Raw genomic sequence first — 23,144 nt, forward strand, 5'->3', positions numbered from 1 at the left:
CGCCACTCTCTCCCCGCACACTCGCACGTTCGCGCCGCTGTCCTCTCCGCACTCACGCCACCTGTTCACCGCTCAGTCAACTACCGTCGATCCCGCGCCTGGCCTCCGAGAATGGTGGCTCCTCATCGTGGGTCTTGGGCTCGCTTGTCCCGGCCCTTGCGCGTCACAACCTTGTGGGTTTCCGCAGAACTACTACGTTAACTGTAACTTGTTTGAGCTGCTTCACTGCAGTAAGTGATTGAATCTTTTATCCTAAGTGTTAGAGAGTGACTTGCACTATTGTAATGTTGGGTACTCTACAGATGGACTAGATGGCATCGTGAGAGGCTTGCAATTCAAGTAATAGTGAGTTGGGTGTTTCTGTGTTGTACGTGAGGAAAACACCAATAGCGGGGTGAGATGAGCTCACATAGTTTTGTTGTGCTCATCATGTCACAGATGCTTATTTGTGGTAAGCGTCACAAGATTTCATAGTGCCATATTGTGTAACAAGCTTTCTTTATATCTGGAAATATGTAGATATAAAGAATCTGATGGGCTCAGTGTATACCAATTGTCATTGTTCGTCAACTTGCCCTCCCTAAAGCCGCCTTGATACGGCTTATTTGGCGTTCTAGAGAGTGTAAGAGATGATCATTTATCATTTTCTCGAAGACTTTGCTTAGACAGCTACAGTATCACAGACCTGTTGCTAGCTGCCAAAGATGGATCCTAATCTTGCTTCCTTGAGAAGAGGAATTACAATGGCTTTCTTTTTTATGCAGAACGAAGATACCTGAAATAACATATCTTTTTTATAATTTAAAGGATCGTTAGTGTTTCAAGATGCAAGTGTTTTATTACCTCGTGTATGTATAATTCGATCAAGTGCCAGGTGCAGACTTACTATAAAAATTTAAGGAGGCTTTAAGCTCAGAATGATAATGGCGACAATGTGGAGCATACTTGAAGCTTACTTATTTTCGTTCAGGCATTTCACATAAAAAATCTTAAGAATGTGCATCACTATAGGAAATAGATTCGAAATGGCAAGCTCCCACCCTCCCCAGGTGCATTCTTCGCCTGACCTCATAATGTGTTCCCTTAACTGATAATTGGCCATTGGCAAAGCATGGGTTTGCTTCTGTTTAAGCCTTCCAAGCCCAACAAGCAAGGCCCACGACTGGGTGACCTTTCATTATACATAGTCGTGAATACATTTTCAAGATCTTCGGGACCGGCCAGTTTACTATTACCTTTTCAAGGATCCGCTGATTTTACTGGACGATACGCACGAGGACGCAGCTAATCCCATGAACGCAGGAAAAGAAAGCTTCTGTTTATAATTGAGCACAATGGTGGCGGCCGCATCGGTTTCTTCGCGATCCGAGTCAGTAATATTTGCGCAGCTATGACGACATTAAGACGCACGGCACTGCAGTAAATGGGGTGCCAAAACTGGTTCACTGGTTGCTTCGATCTCGAAAACGAATCGTGGTGACAGACTTTTGGATGGTAGACAGCTAGCAAAGAACTCATATGGGCCCGACTCTTTGAGGAAACATTCGAGTGACAGTGCGAAGACTGCAGTTTCACGTATCCTTCACACTGTATATAAATCCATATTACGGCGTTAGGAGACTGCTGTAAACAGCGTATGGCGGCGTAAACGTGGGCATGAGCTGCACGCTTGCAGCGCTTGTCGTCTGCTGCTCCAAAGAAGAAACGGGCGAAAAGCGGGCGTGTACTTGCGGCCCCACCACATTCCCTCGGGCTCTTTGGTGACGCACGAGCCGCTCAAAGAAATTGCTTTCCACCTCTGCAGGCACCTGATAGATAGTGTAATATCTTCCTGCCTTGTAATATTGAACGCTGACTATTATTATAGAGAAAGGCGTGACGGTATAGTTGAAACCATTTGGCGATGACGTCTTTAATCAAAATGTGTACATTAATTAACGCATAAGACGACTTCCTTTCATATCGTAGCAAGTTCAACGCATTTTTTAGTAAGAGTGGACGAATCGTGGTGACAGACTTTTGGATGGTAGACAGTTAGCAAAGAACTCATATGGGCCCGACTCTTTGAGGAAACATTCGAGTGACAGTGCGAAGACTGCAGTTTCACGTATCCTTCACACTGTATATAATTTGACTTGTATTTAGTTTAATTTATTAAAGTGACGTCACTTCGTGCGTTGCAGGAGTCAATTCAGTGTGGAGTCGTCTGGGGAGCACCGCGTCGCAGGAGACGCTGCCTAATTTTTAAAGGCTCATCGAACGTCAGAGTGTTCCATTTGGACGCGTCTGGGACATCCATCGGATTGCCGCTTTGCGACTGCAGGATGGTTCCGCAGGCATTCGACGATGACCTGCAGGATCTGCCAGGACGTCTTACAGGACGTGCGAATGTCCCGTGTCGGACATCCGTATTGCGCCACCAATATGCTCGTGGTCTCATGGTTGACAGCTTCTACTTCACAAGAGCATGTCAATTAAAGCACCTTGCTACACAGAACGCACCCATTTGGACCCCCGTTCTTCGAGTGGGGGTCTTTCAGGTTGCTGAGAAGTGACTTCACAAAGTTGTATTTCACTCCATAAGTAAATGACAAGAGGACAGTGTGTACAATCATTTTTGGACAAAATACTACTACGGAAAACTTTTATTGCATTAAAAATAAAGTTGCAGTGCAGTATGCGTGACGTCAACAGTAACAAGCTGTCATCATAGCCCTCTCGCCGCCGTCCTCCGAGTTGGCCCGCTCTTCTTTCACAAGTCGATTGGTAAAGGCAGAAAGTTGCAACTTGGCCGCACCAGCCAAAAACAGGGTGCTTGACGCCCGGTACAGCAAGTATGTAACAACGCTGATCAGCTAAGAACTGCGTGAGCAAAATGTATTACCGACACCCAACGTACCGCCACATTTTACACCAACCCTGTAAGCAAGAATATAGGGCGGGTTGCTTAAACATGCATGGCGCAAATTTCAGCGCGAGACGAGACCAACAAATTTTATATTGCATTAGCTTGACAGAAGAGCCCGTCTCGTCACTTGTTATTGCTGGTCTCGCCCAGCACACTTGAGACCGAACGCGAAAAGGAAAAATATACACAACATACAGGGACAGAGACGAACAATAGGGCGATAGATGAACTTGAGCTGGTCACTGAAGAATAGAATAGGAACTATAGCATGGACAATAGAAGGCACCACGTGGCACTTTTTCTTTTCACGTCTATCTGTGTTACTTATCTGAATTGCAAATAAGGCCATTCCGGATGTTCAATGGCTTTCAACGGCGCTGGAACATGATGAAATAAAATATAGTTGCTACATATACGAAAAATGAATGAACAGCATGTTAGGTGCGAATTCCTTCGCTGTCGCAATGCAGGTAAAAATCAACCGCAGCAATGCATGCTCTTGTAATTGCGGTGTACACATATAGCTTATTGAGAGTGAAATTCATGGTAGTGTGATCTAGAGCATTTCTCAATAAGCCTTCAGGGTAAATTGTAAGCAAATTCTTTCTTCTGTGCTGATATTGCTACGTCTACTTATTAGAGACTGGAAAGAAGAAGCTGCTCATACCGACTATTGCTCTGGGCCATGAAGGTGTAATAAAATCAGTTTGGACTTTCCTAACGGCGGTGACGGAAAGCCGCCAAAGTTGTCCTTTTCGACTGAGCGGGGCACAGCAGGTGCGCAAGTTGGAATCCTCAATATCACGCTATTTTCGCCTTCTGAGCGAACACGAAAAGTGACGAACATAGACAAAAATGTCTGGTAGGTAATTCGCACACGGGTTGCCTAACATTCATTGTTTCCTGTTTACGCTCCCTTCGTGGCTTACCAAGGATTCATTTCAGGAAGTGTGAGCCTTGAGCCGTTGCCTTTTGGCCCACCGTCTTTTCTCAACAACCATGAGTTCGGCGGAATGGACTCATCTTTTGAAAGATGCAATTAAACAGGATAGCTAAATATTCAAGAGCGGGGGCTCTAAGTGGAAGTAAACATTTGGAGGCGGACAACCGATGCGTTTGCTAGTCCCAATATGAACGTCGTTATGACATAAATAGTGGCCTGGTCCATCTGAGGGTTTAACAAGGTTTGCTGCTGGGCGATTTGGTTCATTGTATCAACACAACCACTTGCGTTGTTTGGTGTTGTCCATGCCCGTTTTCGTGGTCTTTTAATTGCACTATAACCATCTGGGGGAGGCACGAGTCTACGGCATACAATATAGAGATAATAAATAGGGGATCATGAAATTTATGCTCGGAGGATATGACTTTTATATAACCAGGCTTCATACACTCAATTATAAAATGTGATCTAAACTTAATTAAACAACGTAATTAGTGAATATACTTAATTAATACTTTTTTATAATTTATTACGATGGCAACTTCCATTTCTAGAAATTCACCTCAGGAATGCGGCAAAGCGCTTGCATGGACAATTATATAAATATTAAAGAAAAACTCTATTTGAACTAAAAAAAACAGTGTCCCAGTTTCTATTTTTTCCACAGTACGTTTCAAGGGACGATCGAGTTCTCTTTATTTTTAGACTTTTATATAATTATGAGAAGTGAGACTGGTGAGCCCGGTGCCATGGCACCGTTGGTAAGAGACAAATGACTGCGATCGTGGTTGCCGAACAGCATATTCGTAATCAACAACGTAAAATGAGGCATTATGTTAGTCCTTATTGTGATGTGTTGGCAAATAAGTACTCAAATTTCACATGCATGAACAGTGACCACGCACTCATGACGCACGAAACATAAGAACACATGACAGTCGCAGATGTAGAGAATTAATGCCATATTTACAAAGAAGAGATGTCAAACAAACAACAAATATTATGTACGGAAAGTTAAACCTGTCAGAAAGACTGTTCTGCCAGGTCGGCAAGCACTGGGAAACAAACGAACGCGAGAACACGTCACGCCGTCCAGAAACGTTCTGCCATCTATGACGAGAAAACGGCAGTTGAAGTATTCGCCAATTCAACAAAACTGTACATGGCCGATGTTCGAAAAGATGGAACGTTTACCATACAATAAAAAAGTACTTCAGGAAAAAAAAAATATATATATATATATATATGCTTGATATCATTCCGTAACTTCATGTACAGTCAGCGTGGCACCATAACAATATTTCCTACATATCATTTATCGTGCTCAAGTTATACTTACTGCTACACCTTTTCTGTTATTATTTCCAAGTGTACACGTGCATGTGCTGCGGATTATGCCCACGTGCGCATGCCCATAAAAGCGGGTGCGCACTTGTGTCTGTGTTTATTCTGATGAAAGCCGTGCCACGGCTGAAGCGTTAAAACAAAATTTTCTGAAGTGTGCCCCTTCGTTTCTTCAGCTACCTATGCACCAGACCTACAGAAAATTTCCCCGAACTCTATATATATATATATATATATATGCAAATATAAAAATATAAGAACGTGTGATAGCACCAATAACCAACAAAAAAGACCTGCAGGTTGTAATTTCAAAAGCTAGTGTCGTGCACATAATTAAATCAAGCAATTTCAAGGCATCTTGCGCCACTTGAAGAAAGTTCAGCTGGATCAAAAGCTTCTTAACAAGGTTGACAACATTTGCATTGTCATACAGCAGCTCGAATTCTGCTGGATTAGAATTTTATTTTCTGATTTTGATTGAGGTGCCAGAAAGTTGCACACTTGATTTGCCGTACTGAACTCTTCCCTACACACGGAATACGCTCACTCTGCCTTTATGCACTACGATATACGTGAGGTCAAGTTGAAATGACGCACGACAGAAACGTTTTCGCGCGAAGTCCACAGGACGCTTCACTGGCGCTTCACTGTATTCCTTTCTTCTGTCCCTTTTCAAGAAGTGCATGTTGCGCCACAAAATATACCTAGGAAATCCGCAGGACGGCGTCCTCTGAACGATGCCCGCGGTGCCTCCAACAGTTTTCGCTTCCGCGCTGCCTTTTCGTGTGCTTGGATGCAAGCCGTGGCCTCTCATCTTAATGTGCAAGCATATCGAGGGGGTGTGCGACTTGCTTCTCCTGGTAAATGTGACGCTTTTGTTCACATTTACCAGCGTCAGTTTGACTGGCGTGTTGCACTTCCATTCTGAGATTGAATTGAGCTGCTACACCTTCTGTTCATCGCACAGCTTGCTGTACAGAAAATTATTTGGCCTAAAGCAACTTCGCGCGACGACCCTGCAGTCAAAATAGAGAATGTCTTAACGCAATATTTTGACGTAGTGAGTGAGTGAGTGAGCATTCGTAGTTACAATTTCGCGGTTACAATTTAGGTAGTTTTATACGCTTAATAACTATATTCAGTGTCTCTCGTCCTTGCTCCACCAATGTTCTACCCTCTCGTAGATCCTGTCTCGCAGATCCACTGTCCTTACCTAGGGCCAAGTGCTCGCTTTTCGCTGGATAGAGATTCTTAAAAAAAAGAACCATTGTGTCATCGGCAAATCCACCTTCGTGTTAAAGCAAAGGCAGGAGCGTATCGATTTATCTTAAATTGACTGTTCCACCGTGGGCCACAGATGCCGCGGGGTATCCTGTGGTTCTAGTGTGAAAGGCAAAACCGAAAAATAAGGAGCAATAACAAAACTCAAGGGAACTATGGTTGTATGATGCCGACCCCTGCGGGAGTTTGACCTCTGTCTTAATTTGTTGACGCTGATGCGCTGGAAGCTTTGGTTTTGGTAATGTGCAAATAAAGTGAGGGCAAGAACAGCTCTTTCTGTAGCCCCTTGTCTGTACATATAAGAAAAAGATGGAAATAAAATGTTTTGATTTCCTTATCAACCACACGCAAATTTCATGGTGGTCACAACCGGAAGTGCTATCTCTGGAGGGTGCTGAAGATGGCGCGTCATTTGTTTTCAAGGTCAGTCGGGACCCTTCCTGAGCGGGTGCGCTCTCTTAAAGTGGTCAGATTTCTGAAGGTTTTCATGTATTCGGATGTCCGGGTCACTCACAGCTATCGCTGCAGTGATGCAAATTTTCTCGACGTGGTTCGTCCTGGACATTCGTTTGGTTCATGATTTCTGCCGCGCACAGCTGAAATTCACACATGGTGGCAACGTCGTGTCGTCCTCTCTCTGTGTGCGACATGCACGCTCTTCGCGGCCGCTTGGTTGCAGAGGAAGACTGGAGCGGCCGTCGGAGGAGTGCATCGAGCGAAGCGCACTCATCCTAGGCCGGTGATGACGCCGTCTATCCATTGGCGGTACTGCGCCAGGTTCACGTAGACGCCCGGCACGCCGGCCTGTCCGCACCCTATGCCCCACGAGACGAGCCCGATGGCCTTCCACAGGCCGTTGTACTCGCACACCAGTGGGCTGCCCCCGTCGCCCTGAAATGATAATTTGATTGTCATCTTGCGTTTGTATATTGAAATATCGGGTCTGTGAAAGCCAGCTAGCTTGTGCGACTGGACCCCGCAACATCAGCGAGGGGAAAAATTGCAAGAGACATTGAACAGCATTTAAATCGCTCGCCACTATCTAGTGAACGAAATAGAAACAGAAAACGACGTGATAATATTCACGGGGAAATGAGCTGACAGTCGACAGACAACTTGATGGCGTTACACGACTCAAAGATGATCTAAAAGATTCCTTAGGGTGCGCTTTGAGGTAGCAGTGAGTATATAGTTTGGGAGTTCATTAAACATATGGCGAATATAAACACACCTTCTAGCTTCGCCATATGTTGTAGTGCAACGGGGCAGACTAAAACGAGCACGTTATTGGATTGATCTGCGTCCAGTGTAGGCATGTCTAAAATACGAGTTCCTGAATGTGCTGACAAAAGTAGCGAAAAAAGGAAGGCAATAGAAGAGACGAAAATAGATCTGCACTGTTCGGCACAGGAGAATACTAAGCGATGGTTTTCAGCATAGTCTTTAAAATTGCATCGAATCCGCACTGGCAACAAACACAAGAAAATGCGCATGCGATTATTCCCTGCTTCACAACAGTGTACGCGAGTGAGTGCATGACCATTTCTAACCGACATCGGAAGAAAAGATTTTACACTAAATAATAAACACGCAGCACTGCTGAGACTAGTGCTTCTGACTAGTTCTGAGACTAGTTTTGAGACTATGTTAAATGGCTGTGGCAGTAAAGGTCGCTATCGATAAATAATCTGAAGCATTTTACCGAATCCATATACTCTACTGCAAAGCAACTACACAAATGTTTGTCGCGTGAGTGCAACAAAGCGGTATCATATTAACCGTTGCTTTTAGCGGATTTCTGAAACACACCACCTCCGTTTTCGTTGAATTGGCTGCAAAACCTTTATTTTCAAACCATGCCATTGCATCGCCCATGTTTTCGTTTAGCAAACTAATCGCTTTCACGTAAGATATATGTTTCGCTAGTAGCACCGCGTCATCTGCGTACTGAAAAAAATATACAATTGAATAAAGTTGAAGCAAATATTTCATTATTACATTAAAAACCAAAGGGGACAAAATTGACCTTTTTTGGAACGCGAGTTCTATTCAAGTTTGCGGCTGAATGGTGTCTAAATAGAGTTCTAGAACTGGTACAGCGCAACATACAAAGGAAGAAACAAGCCGAGACGGCCAGATAAAAGAACAGAGCGCTCTATTCCTTTATCTGATCGGCTCGGCTTGTTTCTTCTTTTGTATGTTGTGCTGTACCAGTTCTAGAATGCAATACCACTCACCCAATCCTCAACCCTAGTGCCTAAATAGAGAACAACTTGTGAGCGGTCAGAAAGATAATTTTTTGCTCCAGCATCGTAATTTCCGTCGGCACCGAAACAGCCGCAGACGCCGAAGGCGTCATCGAGGGTGACCAACGTCTACTGCTCGACCGCAAAATTAGCGTCGCAAGAGGGTTCGCTCGACTGCACGGAGGAAAAACGAAGTGTTGCTGACAAACTTCAGCCAGGCGTTCGAGCACACGAACAAGAGCCCGACGATCGCATCCATGGACGAAATTGCGGAAACCAGAAAATCGTTTGTCCTCTAGGATTCTGTTGCATCTTCCTCGAGTACTATAGTTCCCGAACCCGTATTCTACATAAATCCAAGCCTTCCTATTGTCACGCAGTAGTGACGGTGATGAAGACAGCAAAACTGTGATTGACGAAGCTGGCGTTTTATTGGGCGAACTTGTGCCCTCAAAAGCAGGCTACACTCAAAGAACGATAGCGGCGAATACACTCGGCGATCGTCGAAAATCTGATGAGCGGGTCAAGCGCGTCGGCTTTTATACATGTATAGTCGAAGGTCCCATAGCAATCGCTGGGAACCGCGTGCCTTCCACAAAGTTCTACATTATTCGCGTCGCGCACACAAGCAGTCAGATTACACATACAACGGATGGAACCATGGATAACATTCCAGAAGCTTCTGATACATGCAGGCGCGTCCTGCGCTGTGCGATAATATTTGTTAGGCGGTGAAACGCGTCGCCCGATAAAGACAAGTACACGTGTCACTGTGAGTAAGTAGCCGCAGCTCAAGGGTCGTCTCCGGCATTACAAAGACTGCATTTGGACGTCATAGAGGATTCGACCAACACCAGTTGCAAAGCATCGCATATTAACCGAAGTGCAGAAGAGTGGCCAACCGGGCTTTTTGGTACGAATACATTCTTCCGTAATGCACTGCAAAGATCATACACGCACAAGACAGAAATAGCCTTTGAAGGCCAGGTTCAGCGGCTTTTGTGGGCTGGTTTTCCGAGCGTCCTCCTGGTACAACTAGCGGAAGACATGGTCGCGGAAATGCACCAAAGAAAGAAGATACGGAAAACCGAGATCAATAATTCGAAGACGGCTGTCATTCCCCATTTGCACGGTGTATCGCACATATTGAAAAAGGCCCCGGGAAGGGCGGGCGTTTCGGTTGTTTTTTCAGCGCCAAGAAAGCTGAACACCTTATGCAGAAGGGTCAACCAAGATAGCCCCCACAAAAAGGTTGCAACAAGAAGCATCAGGAGCCCTTCACCAGCTGGATCACAGGTGTCGTGTATGAAATACCCTTGGAGTGCGGGTGCTCCTTCGAAGGACAAACAGGACACTGCCTCAATGATCGCCTCCGGGAGCACGCCAACAACATAAAACAAAATTACAGCAGCAACCTTGCTCTGCATTGGAGGTCATGTAAATGCATCCCGTATTTTAGATAAGTCACTGTCATCCAAAAACACGCTGACCAGCGCACGCGTGAAATTATCGAAGCATTTGCCATCACCCAACCTAGTCCTTCATGGATCAGTTCACCATCCATCCAGTCATTAGACAAGGAAATTGCGTATCTGCAAATTTAACCGATCTCCGCCCACGTGTATTCTCAAGTCATTATTTTCCTGTTTTCATGCCATTTGTGTTTTTACTATTACTTCCCTCCCTATATATTCTGCGCTCGCGCAATAAACCTACTTGTTGGAAGTCAGCGCTTGTGTCGTGTGCTTTTTCTGTGTCCATTTATTCGCGATGTTTGCATAAGAATTAGCGAAGAGTTTCCTCGACCACTCTGCCAGAGCCCTTACCGAGTTTTAACGCGTGAATATGAAGGTATATGGCAACAAATCAACGCAATCATCCCGCCGTGGAAACGCCCATTGGCATCTTCTGTAGTCTAGATGAAGAAAAAGGACGAAACCCTACGTTTCTGTGTCGATTATCGTCGACTGAACTAGATTACGAAGAAAGACGTATACCCCCTTCCGCGGATAGTCGATGCATTCGATTGGCTCTACAACGTTAAATACTTCTCGTCGATGGACCTCAATTCTGGCTACTGCCAAATAGAAGTCGACTAGAGGGATCGCGAGAAGACCGCCTTTATCACGCCAGCCGGCCTCTACCAGTTCAAGGTCATGTCATTTGGACTGTGCTCGGTACCTGCAACGATGGAGCACGTGATGAACACGGTGTTAGCAGGGTCGAAGTGGTGACATGTCTCGCATACTTGGATGACGTCGTCGTCTTCGTTAGGAATTTAAATGATCACCTTAGGCCACTTGGAACAGTACTAGACGCCATCAAGTTATCAGGGCGCACTCCGAAACGGAGAAATGCCGCTTCGCTTGATGGGCTTCTGTTCTTGGGCCACGTCATCAGTAAATCTGGAGTCCAGCGTGATCCGCAGAAGACATCTGCCATCGCTAACTTCCCACAGCCCACCAACAAGAAGGGAGTGCGATGATCTCTTGACTTGTGTGCCCATTACAGGCGCTTCTAGAACTTTTGGCACACCGCCGAGCCCCATTAACCTTTCTCACGAAATCAAACGTAGAGTTTAAGTGGGAAACGCAGCAAATCGAAGAAATCAAACAGCTTGAAACGACGCCTGCAGTCACCACAAGTACTCGCCCATTTCGATGAAGACGCCGACATCGAAATCCACACCGACGCAAGGAGCCTATGCCTCGGCACTGTCCTAGTCCAGACGAAAGACGGATTTAAAAGGGTCGTTGCTTATGCGAGACGGTCGCTGTGTAAAGCGAAAGCGAATTATTCGACAACGGAAAAAGAATGCCTTGCCATCATTTGGGCTACCACGAAATTCCGTCCTTTACGGCAGGCCCTTCAGAATTGTAAGCGACTACCATGTATTGTGTTGGCTAGCGAAGTTAAAGGACCCTTCAGGACGCTTCGCACGTTTGAGCGGCAGACTCCAGGAATTTGACATCATCGTTGTCTACCCATTCGGACGCAAGCACTGTGATGCCTACTGCCTATTGCACCCCCCCCCCCCCCAATGACCCGCTACCGCAAGACGACATAAGTCCAAGTTGTGCGGCACAAGCTAATCTATCAGCGCTGACCAACTTTGGGACTCTGTTACTGTAATACTTGTTATAAAGGGGAGGGGGAAATCAGACATCCACCCGTTCGTAGCAATTGCTACGATAATTACTTCTCTCCACCTTGCGGGCTTCCGCAGAACTACTACGTAATACTTGTTCTTTGCTAAACGTGATTCTGATTTTTCGCTCTCCTGTTACGTTTATAGAATCTGGACGATGCCTTTTAAAAAGGGGGCATTGGCATGCGTACTTGTTTATCTTTCTCCTGTGACCGCTTTTTCACCGACTAAAAGAAATTAAACGTTATCGTTCAGCACAGGATGCGCCTGTATGCATGGGAAGTTTCTGGAATGTTATTGACGGTTCTATATGTTGTCTGTTGTTACCGAACTTTGCGTAATCTGATTGTATGCGCGACGCGAATCCTGTAGTACCTTCTTGAACGCACATAGGCAGCAGTGATCATTCTGGAACCATCGATGACTCGTGTGCAAAAGCCGACGCGCTTGTCCCGCAGAAAAGATTTCGACAATCGCCGACTGTGTTCGCCGCTATCGTTGTGCTTTAAGTGTAACTGGCTTTGCGAGCACAGGTTCGCCCAATAAAAACATACTTTTGTGATCAACAGTTTTGCCACTGTGTTCTTTAGCGTCACTACTACATCACAATATAATAGGTTACAGTGACCAATTCAGGCCGCGTGAATGTGGGCAATAGTTAAAATGTTATCGATTCCTTTAGGTTACCTTCTTTTAAATTTTTGCTAACTTTGCACAAATACAGCGAAATAAAACAAACTGTCCTGGCATGCCCCGTAGTCCTTCACTAACTTCACTAACTACTGCTTTTCAAAATCTTTGTTGTTAATTTTTCATGGTTTTCTTGCGAAGATTTCAGCGATGACACTCAAAAAGTGATAGATGTGCGTGCTGGGGGAAATTACGAACATTTTGCTCACAAGATTGGGGTCAATCAGTGCCACGATGCTCGCGTTTGGGCTCTCTACGAATGCAGCGCTTCAGTGTTGCTCGAGCTAGGAAAAGGTGGTAGGGCCAATAACAAGTGAAAAATGGTCTTCAGGTTATTTCCTGGCACCAAAGTGGTCATCGCTATTGAGCCGCTGGTTCAAACTGCCGGCGGCCAATATCTGGCGCAGCTTCTATCTTCGTTCGTTAGCCGTTTAGATTTAAACGAGCAATTGTAATGGAGGCCCCGATGTAATAGCTTTTGCATGTGACAATCTCAAAATTAGGTCTATATGAAAACGTGTGAGACAGATAGGAACATGTGTGTTTAGCAGCCAAACATTTCTCTGCATATCACATAAGTCATATACTACTGCGCTAAGCAACGAAGAAATGAGCAGGCAGCAGTTGTTACCGCCTACGAAGGTCGTTTAAGAGCGCTTGCAGGAGAGTTGAGCAAATCTGAAAGCTGGCCATGTTCAGGGGATCGAGGCGGAGCTGCGAAACGTTGATTGTAAGCAAAGCAGTCCACGTTTTCATCCCTTTGGACGTTGTGAATAGCACACCGCGGGAATTTTACTGTTGTTAATGAAACATCAAGTGCTTAAAGCTGCGTTGCCTGTTACAGCTTGTCTCGTCAATAACGTAACTGTTTGCATATCATATGTCACTGGAAAAAGTAATTAGTGACGTGCGTGTTGCCGAGTAAACAAATTAACCGTAAGTTCAAAACTTCCAGCAACTTATTTGATCACAAATAATAATTTCCACGTAATTGGTGACGTGCAAGTCTGTTTCGGTGAGCCTATGGGGCGGTTTCTTTAGTTGTGCCGAATTGTTTTAAATTGGCAGTGGTCAATATCACATTTCTAACTCCTCGGGGAGGCAGGCATTACTTCTACGAAAAATCAAAATGTCTGATTAAATAATTCAAATAATTACGCCAATTAGCTTTCTATTTATTCACTTTATGGTACATTTCAATCTACGAATTGTAGCTAGTGAGATGGTAAGGCATATTGAAGAATTCGAAGGATTGCACTGGTTTCTAGATAGGCGCTGTCAAAGCTGCGGAGTGGGCACGGGAGCAGTACCGTTGGCATGACTCTCAACCACTATGTTTTCACTTCACAGGCGCTACTTGTCTCCTGACCTGCTTGGTTATCAACCTTAACGCACAGCATCATTGCCTCCGATGTTAAGCCCTTCCAGCCGGCCTTGTCCGCTGGCACCTTGGATGCTGCGCCCTTTATCGACATGAATGCATCTGCGCAAATCACCCCTGGCTCGCTCATCGGTGACATCGCCTGCTGTCAGGTATATAAGACGTCCGCCTGGGGTGTCCCCTTCGCCTTCACTGGACACGGGAGCAGTACCGTTGACATAGCACTCAACCACTATGTTTTCACTTCGCAGGTTTGTGCGTCTTCTTTGTACGCTAAGAAAAGCGATGACCCATCTTTGCTTCTGCTCCCCATGCCCAAGAGTTTTCTCTGAAACCGCTTGTGGGTGTTTTTCTCTGGCGTTTTTTTTTTGTTTTGCTCGGGGGACGTTGAATTGAAGCCTGCTCCTAACACCCGCTCTGAATCTCTGCTTGACACTGAGTCCTTGCCAGATGACCCCTTTGAGCAGATGAGCATAATCTTCCGGCTTATAAAGGACATGCAGACGCGTTCCTTACAAACGTCAAAGTTCCAGGCCAAGATTATTGCTGATGTTAAGGCCATAAGAAGTGGACAGAAATCATTTGAATCAAACGTAAGTGGTATTATGGAAAGGCTAGATGCACTAAAATAAAAGTTTCAAAACATTGTTATTAGCCTGAAAGTTTCCAGCATAACGAAAACAATTGAAGAAGTTAGCAGGCGGAATAATCTATTTGAGTCTCGTTTAAGTGAATTGAAAGATCGGTCGCGCGGCGCAATGCAATTTTCCATGGTCTCCCTGATAACAATGAGACATGGCAACAAACAGAGTCGAATATAACCACATTAATTAGTAGTATTACCGACTCACTTCCTGCAGACGCAATCCAACGTGTGCACCGCCTAGGTTCGTATACGCCTAATAAATCCCGTCCTGCTATTGTGAATTTCGGAAACTTCAAAACCAAAGAAAAACTACTGTATCTGCGCAGCCAATTCAAGCATAAGAACATCAATCTAAGCGAAGATATTTTAGGTTGCTACACGAACCGCGCGAAGAAAACTGATTGCATTCGGTAAAAGTCAAGCCTCTTCTGAACCTTTCACATTGCTATATGAGAAGTGAACCCTGAACGGGAAATCATACAGGTACAATGCCAATTCATATCAAATTGAAGAACTCAAGCAACGTAGCGATAGTGTAGTGCGTACATATTCTCTTCCGTCACGTTCTAAGATCTAGGAAAGCGTCAGGGGCAGTGGTACATTTTCTTCATTTACTCAAGTTTCATTTTTATATTCTAACGTCAGAAGCACCTCCAACAAATACGATTCTTTATCTTCTGCAATTGACATTTTCTGCGAAAACCATTGCGCTTACTGAAACATGGTTGCCTGCGCATGTGACTGACACAGAAATGTTTCATGGTGCTCTGCAATTTCGTGTTTATCGCTGCGATTGTACAGCGCGCAGAGGAGGTGGCGTCCTTTTCGCAATTTCAAATGACATTACATCTTGTCTTGTCTTGTCTGTACGAGGGACAACCTAGAGGCTCTCTGGGTTCCCATAACTGTTGGTCACAAAAAAATTCATCATAGGCGTGTGCTGTCACTCACTGTCTGCACAATTTACATTTTTCCATGATTTACACGGCAGTATAAACCTTCCTCGCACGCGATTTCCTTCATCTTCCATCCTACTTCCGGGCGATTTTATTCTTCCTAACATAACCTGGAACGATCAACCTTCTTCACTCTCTCACTTTTCGGCACAAGCTAAGGAGGTTTTGAGCTCGTGCGCAGTTTTTCATTGTTACAACTAGTAACACAGCCTACACGTGTAGCTTCTAATGCTGCAAACACCCTTGACTTGGTTTTGATATCCCACGCTGATACAATCTCGGAGATTGCACAACTATCCGGTATAAGCGATAAGTGCATTTTTGCATTTCCAATTAACGCTTTAACCCGCAAACGAAATAAAATCAGAAAAACTATACATATTTAGAAAAAGCTAACTTTACCGCCACAAATAACGAATTGACTGCATTTCTCGACACGTTCCTACCGAATTTTGAAGATCGTTCGCTTCAGCAGAATTGGGACTTGTTCGCCGCTAATGCTCAGGAACTAGCTAAATAGTACATTCAATCCCGCATCATTACGTCCAATTCTGATGCTCCTTGGTACATACCCACCTTAAGCGCCTATGTAACCGCAAAGAACGCCTATATCACTCCGCAAAACACTCGCCAACCGCCACACGTTGGTGTGCTTAAATTCCGCATTCGACACGTAGGTAACAGCACTAAACAATGCTAAATATAACTTTCTATATAATGTACTTCTATCGATGTCAAAGACTAAAGTTAGAAAGTTTTGGGGTGTAATCAACCCCTTGCATGATGAGCACCTAACCCTGGAAGACCAACTGGGCATCCTTATACCTAAAGAACAGTGCGCTGCCGCCCTTAGTGACGCATTTGTGAAAATTTCTCTGTCCCCTACAATGACCGCCTACCTCCTACTCGCCAGTGCGATTATGCAGTTATGCCTCCAGTGATTGTGGATACGGCTGGCGTTGCGAAACTAATTGATTCCCTGCACCAACACTCATCGCCTTGTTACGACTCTATCAACTGAATATTTCTTTATTATACCATCGCCATTTGTTCAAGTATACTAGCAAAACCTTTTGAGCAATCACTGGCTACATCTACTCAGCCCAGCGAATGGAAAGTCAGGAAGGTTCCACAGCATAAATCAGGTAACAAAAATTTGCTATCACCCCATCTCAATCTCAAGCAATTGTTGTAACTTGCACGAACCTACAATCTTCAAACATCTTGCCAATTTCCTAGAATCAAATACATTTTTCTCACCAGCCCAGCATGGATTTAGAAAAAAAAATCATTTTCTATGTGAAACTCAGCTTGCAATTTTTACGCACAAATTGCAACGTATTCTCGATCGTTCGTCCTTTGCAGATTGCATTTTTTTAGACTTCGCTAAAGGGTGTGATAAGGTTTGTCATAGACTTCTACTTCATAAACTAAGTCAGCTGAACCTTTACACTAACATCCTGAATTTGATTTAATGCTTCCTATCTAATCACTCTCAATTTGTAACTGCAAACGGCCATAACTCCCCACTTCGAAGCGAAGCTTCCGGTGTACCTCAAGGTTCAGTACTCGGGCCTCTTTTGTTTCTCATTTATATTAACGAACTCTCTTCATCACTATCATCTAAAATTCACTTATTTCAGGATGATTGTGTCATCTTTCGTAAAATAACTAATGCAGAGTATGCTAACCACCTTCAGTCTAATCTAATTAGTGTACCAAACTGGTGCAAACATTGGTAAATGGAACTAAACGTTGGCAAATTTAAAGTGATGCGGGTATCCCGAATAACTAACAGCATGCATGCACATTATCTAAATAATGGTGCATTGGAAGTAGTTCACTCTTATAAATAGCTAGGTGTGTATATCTCTGCTAATTTATCTTGGAATGTTCATACCAACTACGTAATTCGTAATGCTAACCGCATGCTTGGCTACCTAAGCCGTAACTTTTCCACTGCCCTAAAGATGCTTCCTTATGCTACCCTTATACGTCCGAAACTTGAACATGCATTCACTGTTTGGGATCCTGCTATTGACAAACTAATTATGACATTAGAACTCGGGAAAAATAATTCAGTTGGTTTTATCTTACGTAATTACCAAAGAACTGCAGGTGTGTCTACCACGAAAACCAACCTTGCGCTTACCCCACTTCCTTCTCGTCATAAAATCCTACGTTTAGTCCTTTTTCATAAATTATACCATCATTCAACACAATGATTTCATTTTTCAGTCGCATTACGTTTCGCCTCGAATCGATCACCGTTATAAAGTTCGTCTTGAATCATGTCACACTAAAACTTTTTTGCAGTAATATTTTCTGCGGTCTTCCACGGAATGCAACCATCTTTTTGGTGAAGTAGTATCCATTTAAGATAACCAAAGATTTCGAGCAGTTCTACCTAACATTGTGTAATTGGGACATTTTTTTCTTGTTGATTACTGCATAGTTGTAACCTAAGTACTTCTGTATTTACCACTTTGCTATCTTAGTTTGCTACCAATTTATCTTGACGTTGTTAACCCTGACTTACACTGTATAACCAGAAGCGTTTGTACTTAAACGCTTTAACTGCTTATATTTCTTTCTATTCTTAATTGCTGTAACCCACTACCCTCTTTTATGCCGTTTGCCCTGAGGGTAATTATCAATACAAATAAAAAATAAATAAACGTCCATTGTTGTTTCACATAATGAAAACGTTGTTTTATGCGTTGAAGCACAAAAGAAGCTGGAACGCCAGTGTATTTCGTCGGATACTTTGGAAATTACTATCTGAAAGCTGGTGTAGCTTTAAGATTTTGTTTTAATTGGATACGGCTTGCATACTCAATACCTACAATTTGTAGCTTGAAAGATGTGCCATCAAGTAATAAAACAACATGTTATTTAGCGTAATTATGTCAGTTAATTAGATAGACATTCCGAGGTCTCACAGAAGCAATCGAGTAATTTGATCAAGGGTTAGAGTTGTGCTAACTAGCGCGGGCAATTTTTAAAAATTTGGTGCATTAAAAAAGTGGCCCTGTCTAGGTGGCCACTAGTTTAAACAGCTCGTACCGAAAACATGTAGCGCTAATTAAATTTTACAAATGTACTACCCGAGCGCCTTACTTTGGTATCATTGTGTAGCGAAAGCCCGCCATCGTGCATATGTCGCCTGAGAAGACGGTGCCGTTGTCAGGCCAGAAATGACGCCATCGGAGCTACTTTCAGCCCCGGGCGCGGCTTTTCAAGAGGCCTGTTCGGTTCATAAACGATCGATACAGAGTTCAGAAACAATTAAAATTGAACCTCTAGCGACAACCGTTGGGGCACTTTTTAACGAAAACATGGCGTGGAACGACCGGTCTGAGCTTGTTCACACTAAAGTTTCACATTCCGAAGGTGTCTTATCGCGTTTGCGTTTTCTCTTGTCGCAAAGAAATAAACTTTTGCTACATAATTATCTCGTTTTATCTACATTAAGCTATTGCTATCTACTATGGGGCACTACAACGAAAAACAAGTCAGCCAGAATAAATAAACTACAGAAATCTACCGATAGACTACAGAGAAAAGCTATGCGTGTGTTCCACGCGATGAACGCACTAAACCCATTTTCAATGCTCTTGATTTGCAACCAACGCCTGAAATTAAAAATTCCATTTTATTGAAGCGATATCGTACTTGTCGAAAAAGTCAGAATTCTTCTCTGATCGAGCTAACACATTTAATACCATACACCATACAGCACATGAGCCACTGATGCTTAGAAAATCGGGTGCTCGCTTAGCAGCTACGGTCGCGGAATACCTGCTGTTCCACAATAAATAAATAATATCGTTCTTTTCTACAAACACCTTTTTTTCTTTTTTTCGGTCACAATGTACCTGTGTTTAAAAATGCACTCGATATGAAAATCACTAATGTTTTTGAAATTTTATAAGGCTTATGATTTCACGAACTCCACTGTGGCTGTGTGTTAAACGGGGTGAAAGCCTTCGCCAAGCAGTAATTGCTTTATTGCGGTAGCAATTATATGGCACTCCAAGCGCATTTCTGGCGTCAGCGTCGGCGTCGCCGCGAGGTTCGGTATAAAGTACAAGAGCAATAAAATCGTCGCTGCGCGCCATACGCTGTATGTGCAAGTGAACGCGTGCGAGGGTGAGCAAAGCGGAGAGGAAGCGCGCCGTCTTCTGTCCCGCGCAAGGCGCCAGGCAGGGAGCGCAGGCGCGCTACTCCCGGGCTGCCGCGTACGCCCGCCTGGGCCGCGGTATCTTGAAAGCTATCTGCGACAGAGACGCATTCCGCTGCGCGCTATGTTTTCGTGGCCTAATGCGTTTACACCTTGAAACGCATCGCGAAGGTGAATTCGCTCGCTGCTGCTGACCCGCTTCCTCATTCCTTTGTTCTGAGAGCGAGTTTCCGCGGTAATCGAACGAGATGTGTTCACGCGTGCTTGCGTGCGTGAGACACGATGCTTGTTATTTAGTTAGTATGCCTTTGTTTGCAAGTTAATACGGCCGATAAAACTACTATCCTCACTTCGTATAGATGTACATTATTTTCAATCGCAATTGATGCTTCGCCTTGCGGGCGAAACTGCACTTTTTTTTGCGCTCAACCCACAACATCACTGCTGGGACTGTTGTATCGTCTCCTATGATGTTGAAGTAAACTGAAGTAAAAAGTAACGAGGAGTAAGGACCATTATAGTTGCATATCGATGCGAAGGCAAGCAGATCCTGCACAAGGTATGCGCGCTATCCAGTGTTTTGTCCAGCATAGCCTCGCTTTGCGCTATCCGAGCGACAGTGCCGTGTGCGGTAATCGGAGTGTCATTTTTTTTCTCTCCGCTTTTACGCCGAGTGACACAGCGCCAACCCACAGAAACGCTGAATCACTCTTAACGGCATGTCGGAGCACACAGCAAGCGATAAAAAAGTCGCAATTTCGCCCGGGAGGCGAAGCATCGATTGCGATACCAAAAAAGTAGATAGCTATACGAAGTCAGGATAGTAGTTCTGCCGGCCGTATAAGCTTGTAAGCATTCGCTTGCTAGCTAAAGTGACAAGCACGGTGTCCCACACGCACAGGTAAACGTGAGCACACCTCGCTCGATGAATGAGTAAACTCGCTGTCAAAACGCTGGAGTGAGGAATCGCGGCAGCAGCAGCGAGCGAATTGAACTTCACGCTCCCCCCGTCCCCCCTTTCTCGCTTCAACGCGAACAAAACTTCGAAAACACAGCGCATACGAAGCTACCGGCACTACCCGCACTCTGGAAGCATCGCAGATCACTTTGAAGATGATGCCCGCGCGGGCACGCACTTTGGCTACGTCGCAGTTTAACGTCGCAAATCACTTTCGAGGTGCAGCGCCAGCACAGCCGCGCCGTAAGAAGGAGCCGCTGGAAACGAACGCGCACCCTCGCTCCATCGCCTCACCCCCGCTCGCGACTGAAGAGGACGCTCGCGCACACGAGATTGAGCCGCGTTCACCGGCTCGCTAGCTTTCGCCCGCACACACAACATACGGCGCGCGGCGACGATTTTATCGTCCTTGTACTTTACACTGAACCTCACGTCGCCGCCGCCGGTAGAAATGCGCCTGGAGTGTCCATATAATGGCTATCGCAATAAAAATGTAGCCTACTTTCTGAAACTCGTACAAAGAAACAAGACGCAGCTCTAGCCCAATATCCGGGCCGTGACTGCTTATCGCTACTAACTAGCTGAGGCAATGTGCTGCCACTGAGTCATATCTTTGAACATACGACATGCTATTTCAGTGACTTTCAGGACACTCTGGCATCTTTGGTAGCCACCTCGCGGATAACTCCGCCAGACGTGCCCACGCTAGAGCAACGCTCCTTATACCGCTATTCTAGACGCTGCAAGATAGCTTCGCCATCTCACATGTATCAACGTTGAGACATTAGAATACGTCGCGGAACAACAACCGTCACTTATGAGCCTGGATCAATCGGTACAGTTCACTGCAGTTACCCCAACTTATTTTACGAGGTGACGCAATACAACAAGCTCGGCTTTGGGTCAGAGTAGCCTTCACTACATCATGCGGTGATCGCATTGAAGTGGCTCACTGGCCCATGTTCGCTAACTTGAGATGTGAAGAGACCATTGATCATCTCCTATGTTACTGTTTACTGTTCGACAAACAGCGACACACTCTTCAGTGGGCGTTAAATCGGTCTTTCACCGAAGCAAAAGTTTCGCAAGTCTGGCCTCACAGCTCATCAGCCCAGAGCGCTACAGAAGTACTGTAGCAGACGAAGGATTTGAGTGTCAGATAATAGATAATAGATAATGAGCTGTACGTTCTTTCTGGTTCTCTCTCTCTCTCTCTCTCTCTATCTATCTATCTCTTTCATCACCAATCCGTTCTGCGCGCTTTGTCTATAGAAAACTGGGCAATGTCTAGTTAACCTCTCTGCTTTCTCTCTCTCTTGTAACGCATTAGCAGCCGCAAAATTGTAGAACAAATCCACAACTTATTTTGTACGGTTATCTACGAAGCCACGTCTATTGCGACATAAGAACGCACATAGCAGCCACTCGCATCGCTCACTTTAACGTTAGCCATTTTGCGACCCATCTGACGCTCTCACCAGCAACGACATCTACTGACAACGTACCGGCGGAACCCTCATGCGAGCAAGAGCAACGCCAACGTTTGCGATAGCTTTATAGGCCTGCGACCTGTCGATACAAAACTGACTTGCCGACGCAAGGCCTATGGCGTGAGTTAAACTAAAGCTGTCTAGTGCTCATTGCAACGACAATTCAAAGCGTACGTGCGTATGCTGGCGCCCAGCCCATTGTTTTGCAAGCACATGTAGGTGCTAGGATCTGTTAAATGCTCTATTCTAAAAAAAAAAGGAAAAAGAAAAGAAAAATTATGGAGTTTCCCGAGCGATAACCATAGTCTGATTACGAGACGCGCCGTAGTGAGGACTCCAAATGAATTTTGACCGCCTGGGATTCTTTACCATGTGCCTAAATCTAAACACACGAGTGTTTGTACATTTCAGCCACAAGAAAATACAGCTGCAGTGATCGAACTCGTGACCTCAGCAGCCCGACACCATGGACCTTGAATTACCACAGCGGTTGCAAAAGTACTATTCTTAAGCTTAAATCAATTTTATATTTAACTGGTGCTATTAATCATTGTTTCCATTTCTGGCACTAAAATTCTTCATGCTATATAGTTGCATTTTGGGCAAATATTCAGTCTAAATATGTATATTTTGGACAAAGAAAATTCTTTCGTTAATAAAAGAAGAATCTTGGTGCCAGAAATAGAAACAACTAATGGTATCATGTAAATATAAAATTGATTTCAGTTTAAAAGCCACGGGGACCACCGAAAGCAAGAATTAATCGACTGCACGAAAAGAACACCCTTTCAAGACGGTACACAAGGTTGTACACACTGCGCTTTGTGCGTGCAGTTCTTCCCTTTGTCCTGTCTTGAAGCGCTGTTTTTTTCTGCGAAAATGAACGAACTGGCTTGTCAGTCAATCCTTGCACGACCGCACGATCATGTCAGCGCTACGTCCATTGTCCTATAAGAGAAGGAGTTGTACT

The 23,144-nt window shown here is 44.6% G+C and overlaps 1 protein-coding gene across 1 annotated transcript in view; it reads right to left on the reverse strand.

Moving 5' to 3' along the window:
* Positions 1-5,475: 5,475 nt before the first annotated feature.
* The window catches only part of LOC142590677 (uncharacterized), a 184,626-nt gene continuing 166,957 nt past the window's right edge, over positions 5,476-23,144 (reverse strand). Inside the window, exon 9 of the mRNA XM_075703086.1 lies at positions 5,476-7,367. Coding sequence (XP_075559201.1) covers positions 7,203-7,367 — 165 coding nt within the window. The 3' untranslated portion in view covers positions 5,476-7,202. The remainder of the gene's footprint in view (positions 7,368-23,144) is intronic.

Source organism: Dermacentor variabilis, chromosome 8 (assembly GCF_050947875.1).
Source record: "Dermacentor variabilis isolate Ectoservices chromosome 8, ASM5094787v1, whole genome shotgun sequence".
Classification (NCBI taxonomy): domain Eukaryota; kingdom Metazoa; phylum Arthropoda; class Arachnida; order Ixodida; family Ixodidae; genus Dermacentor; species Dermacentor variabilis.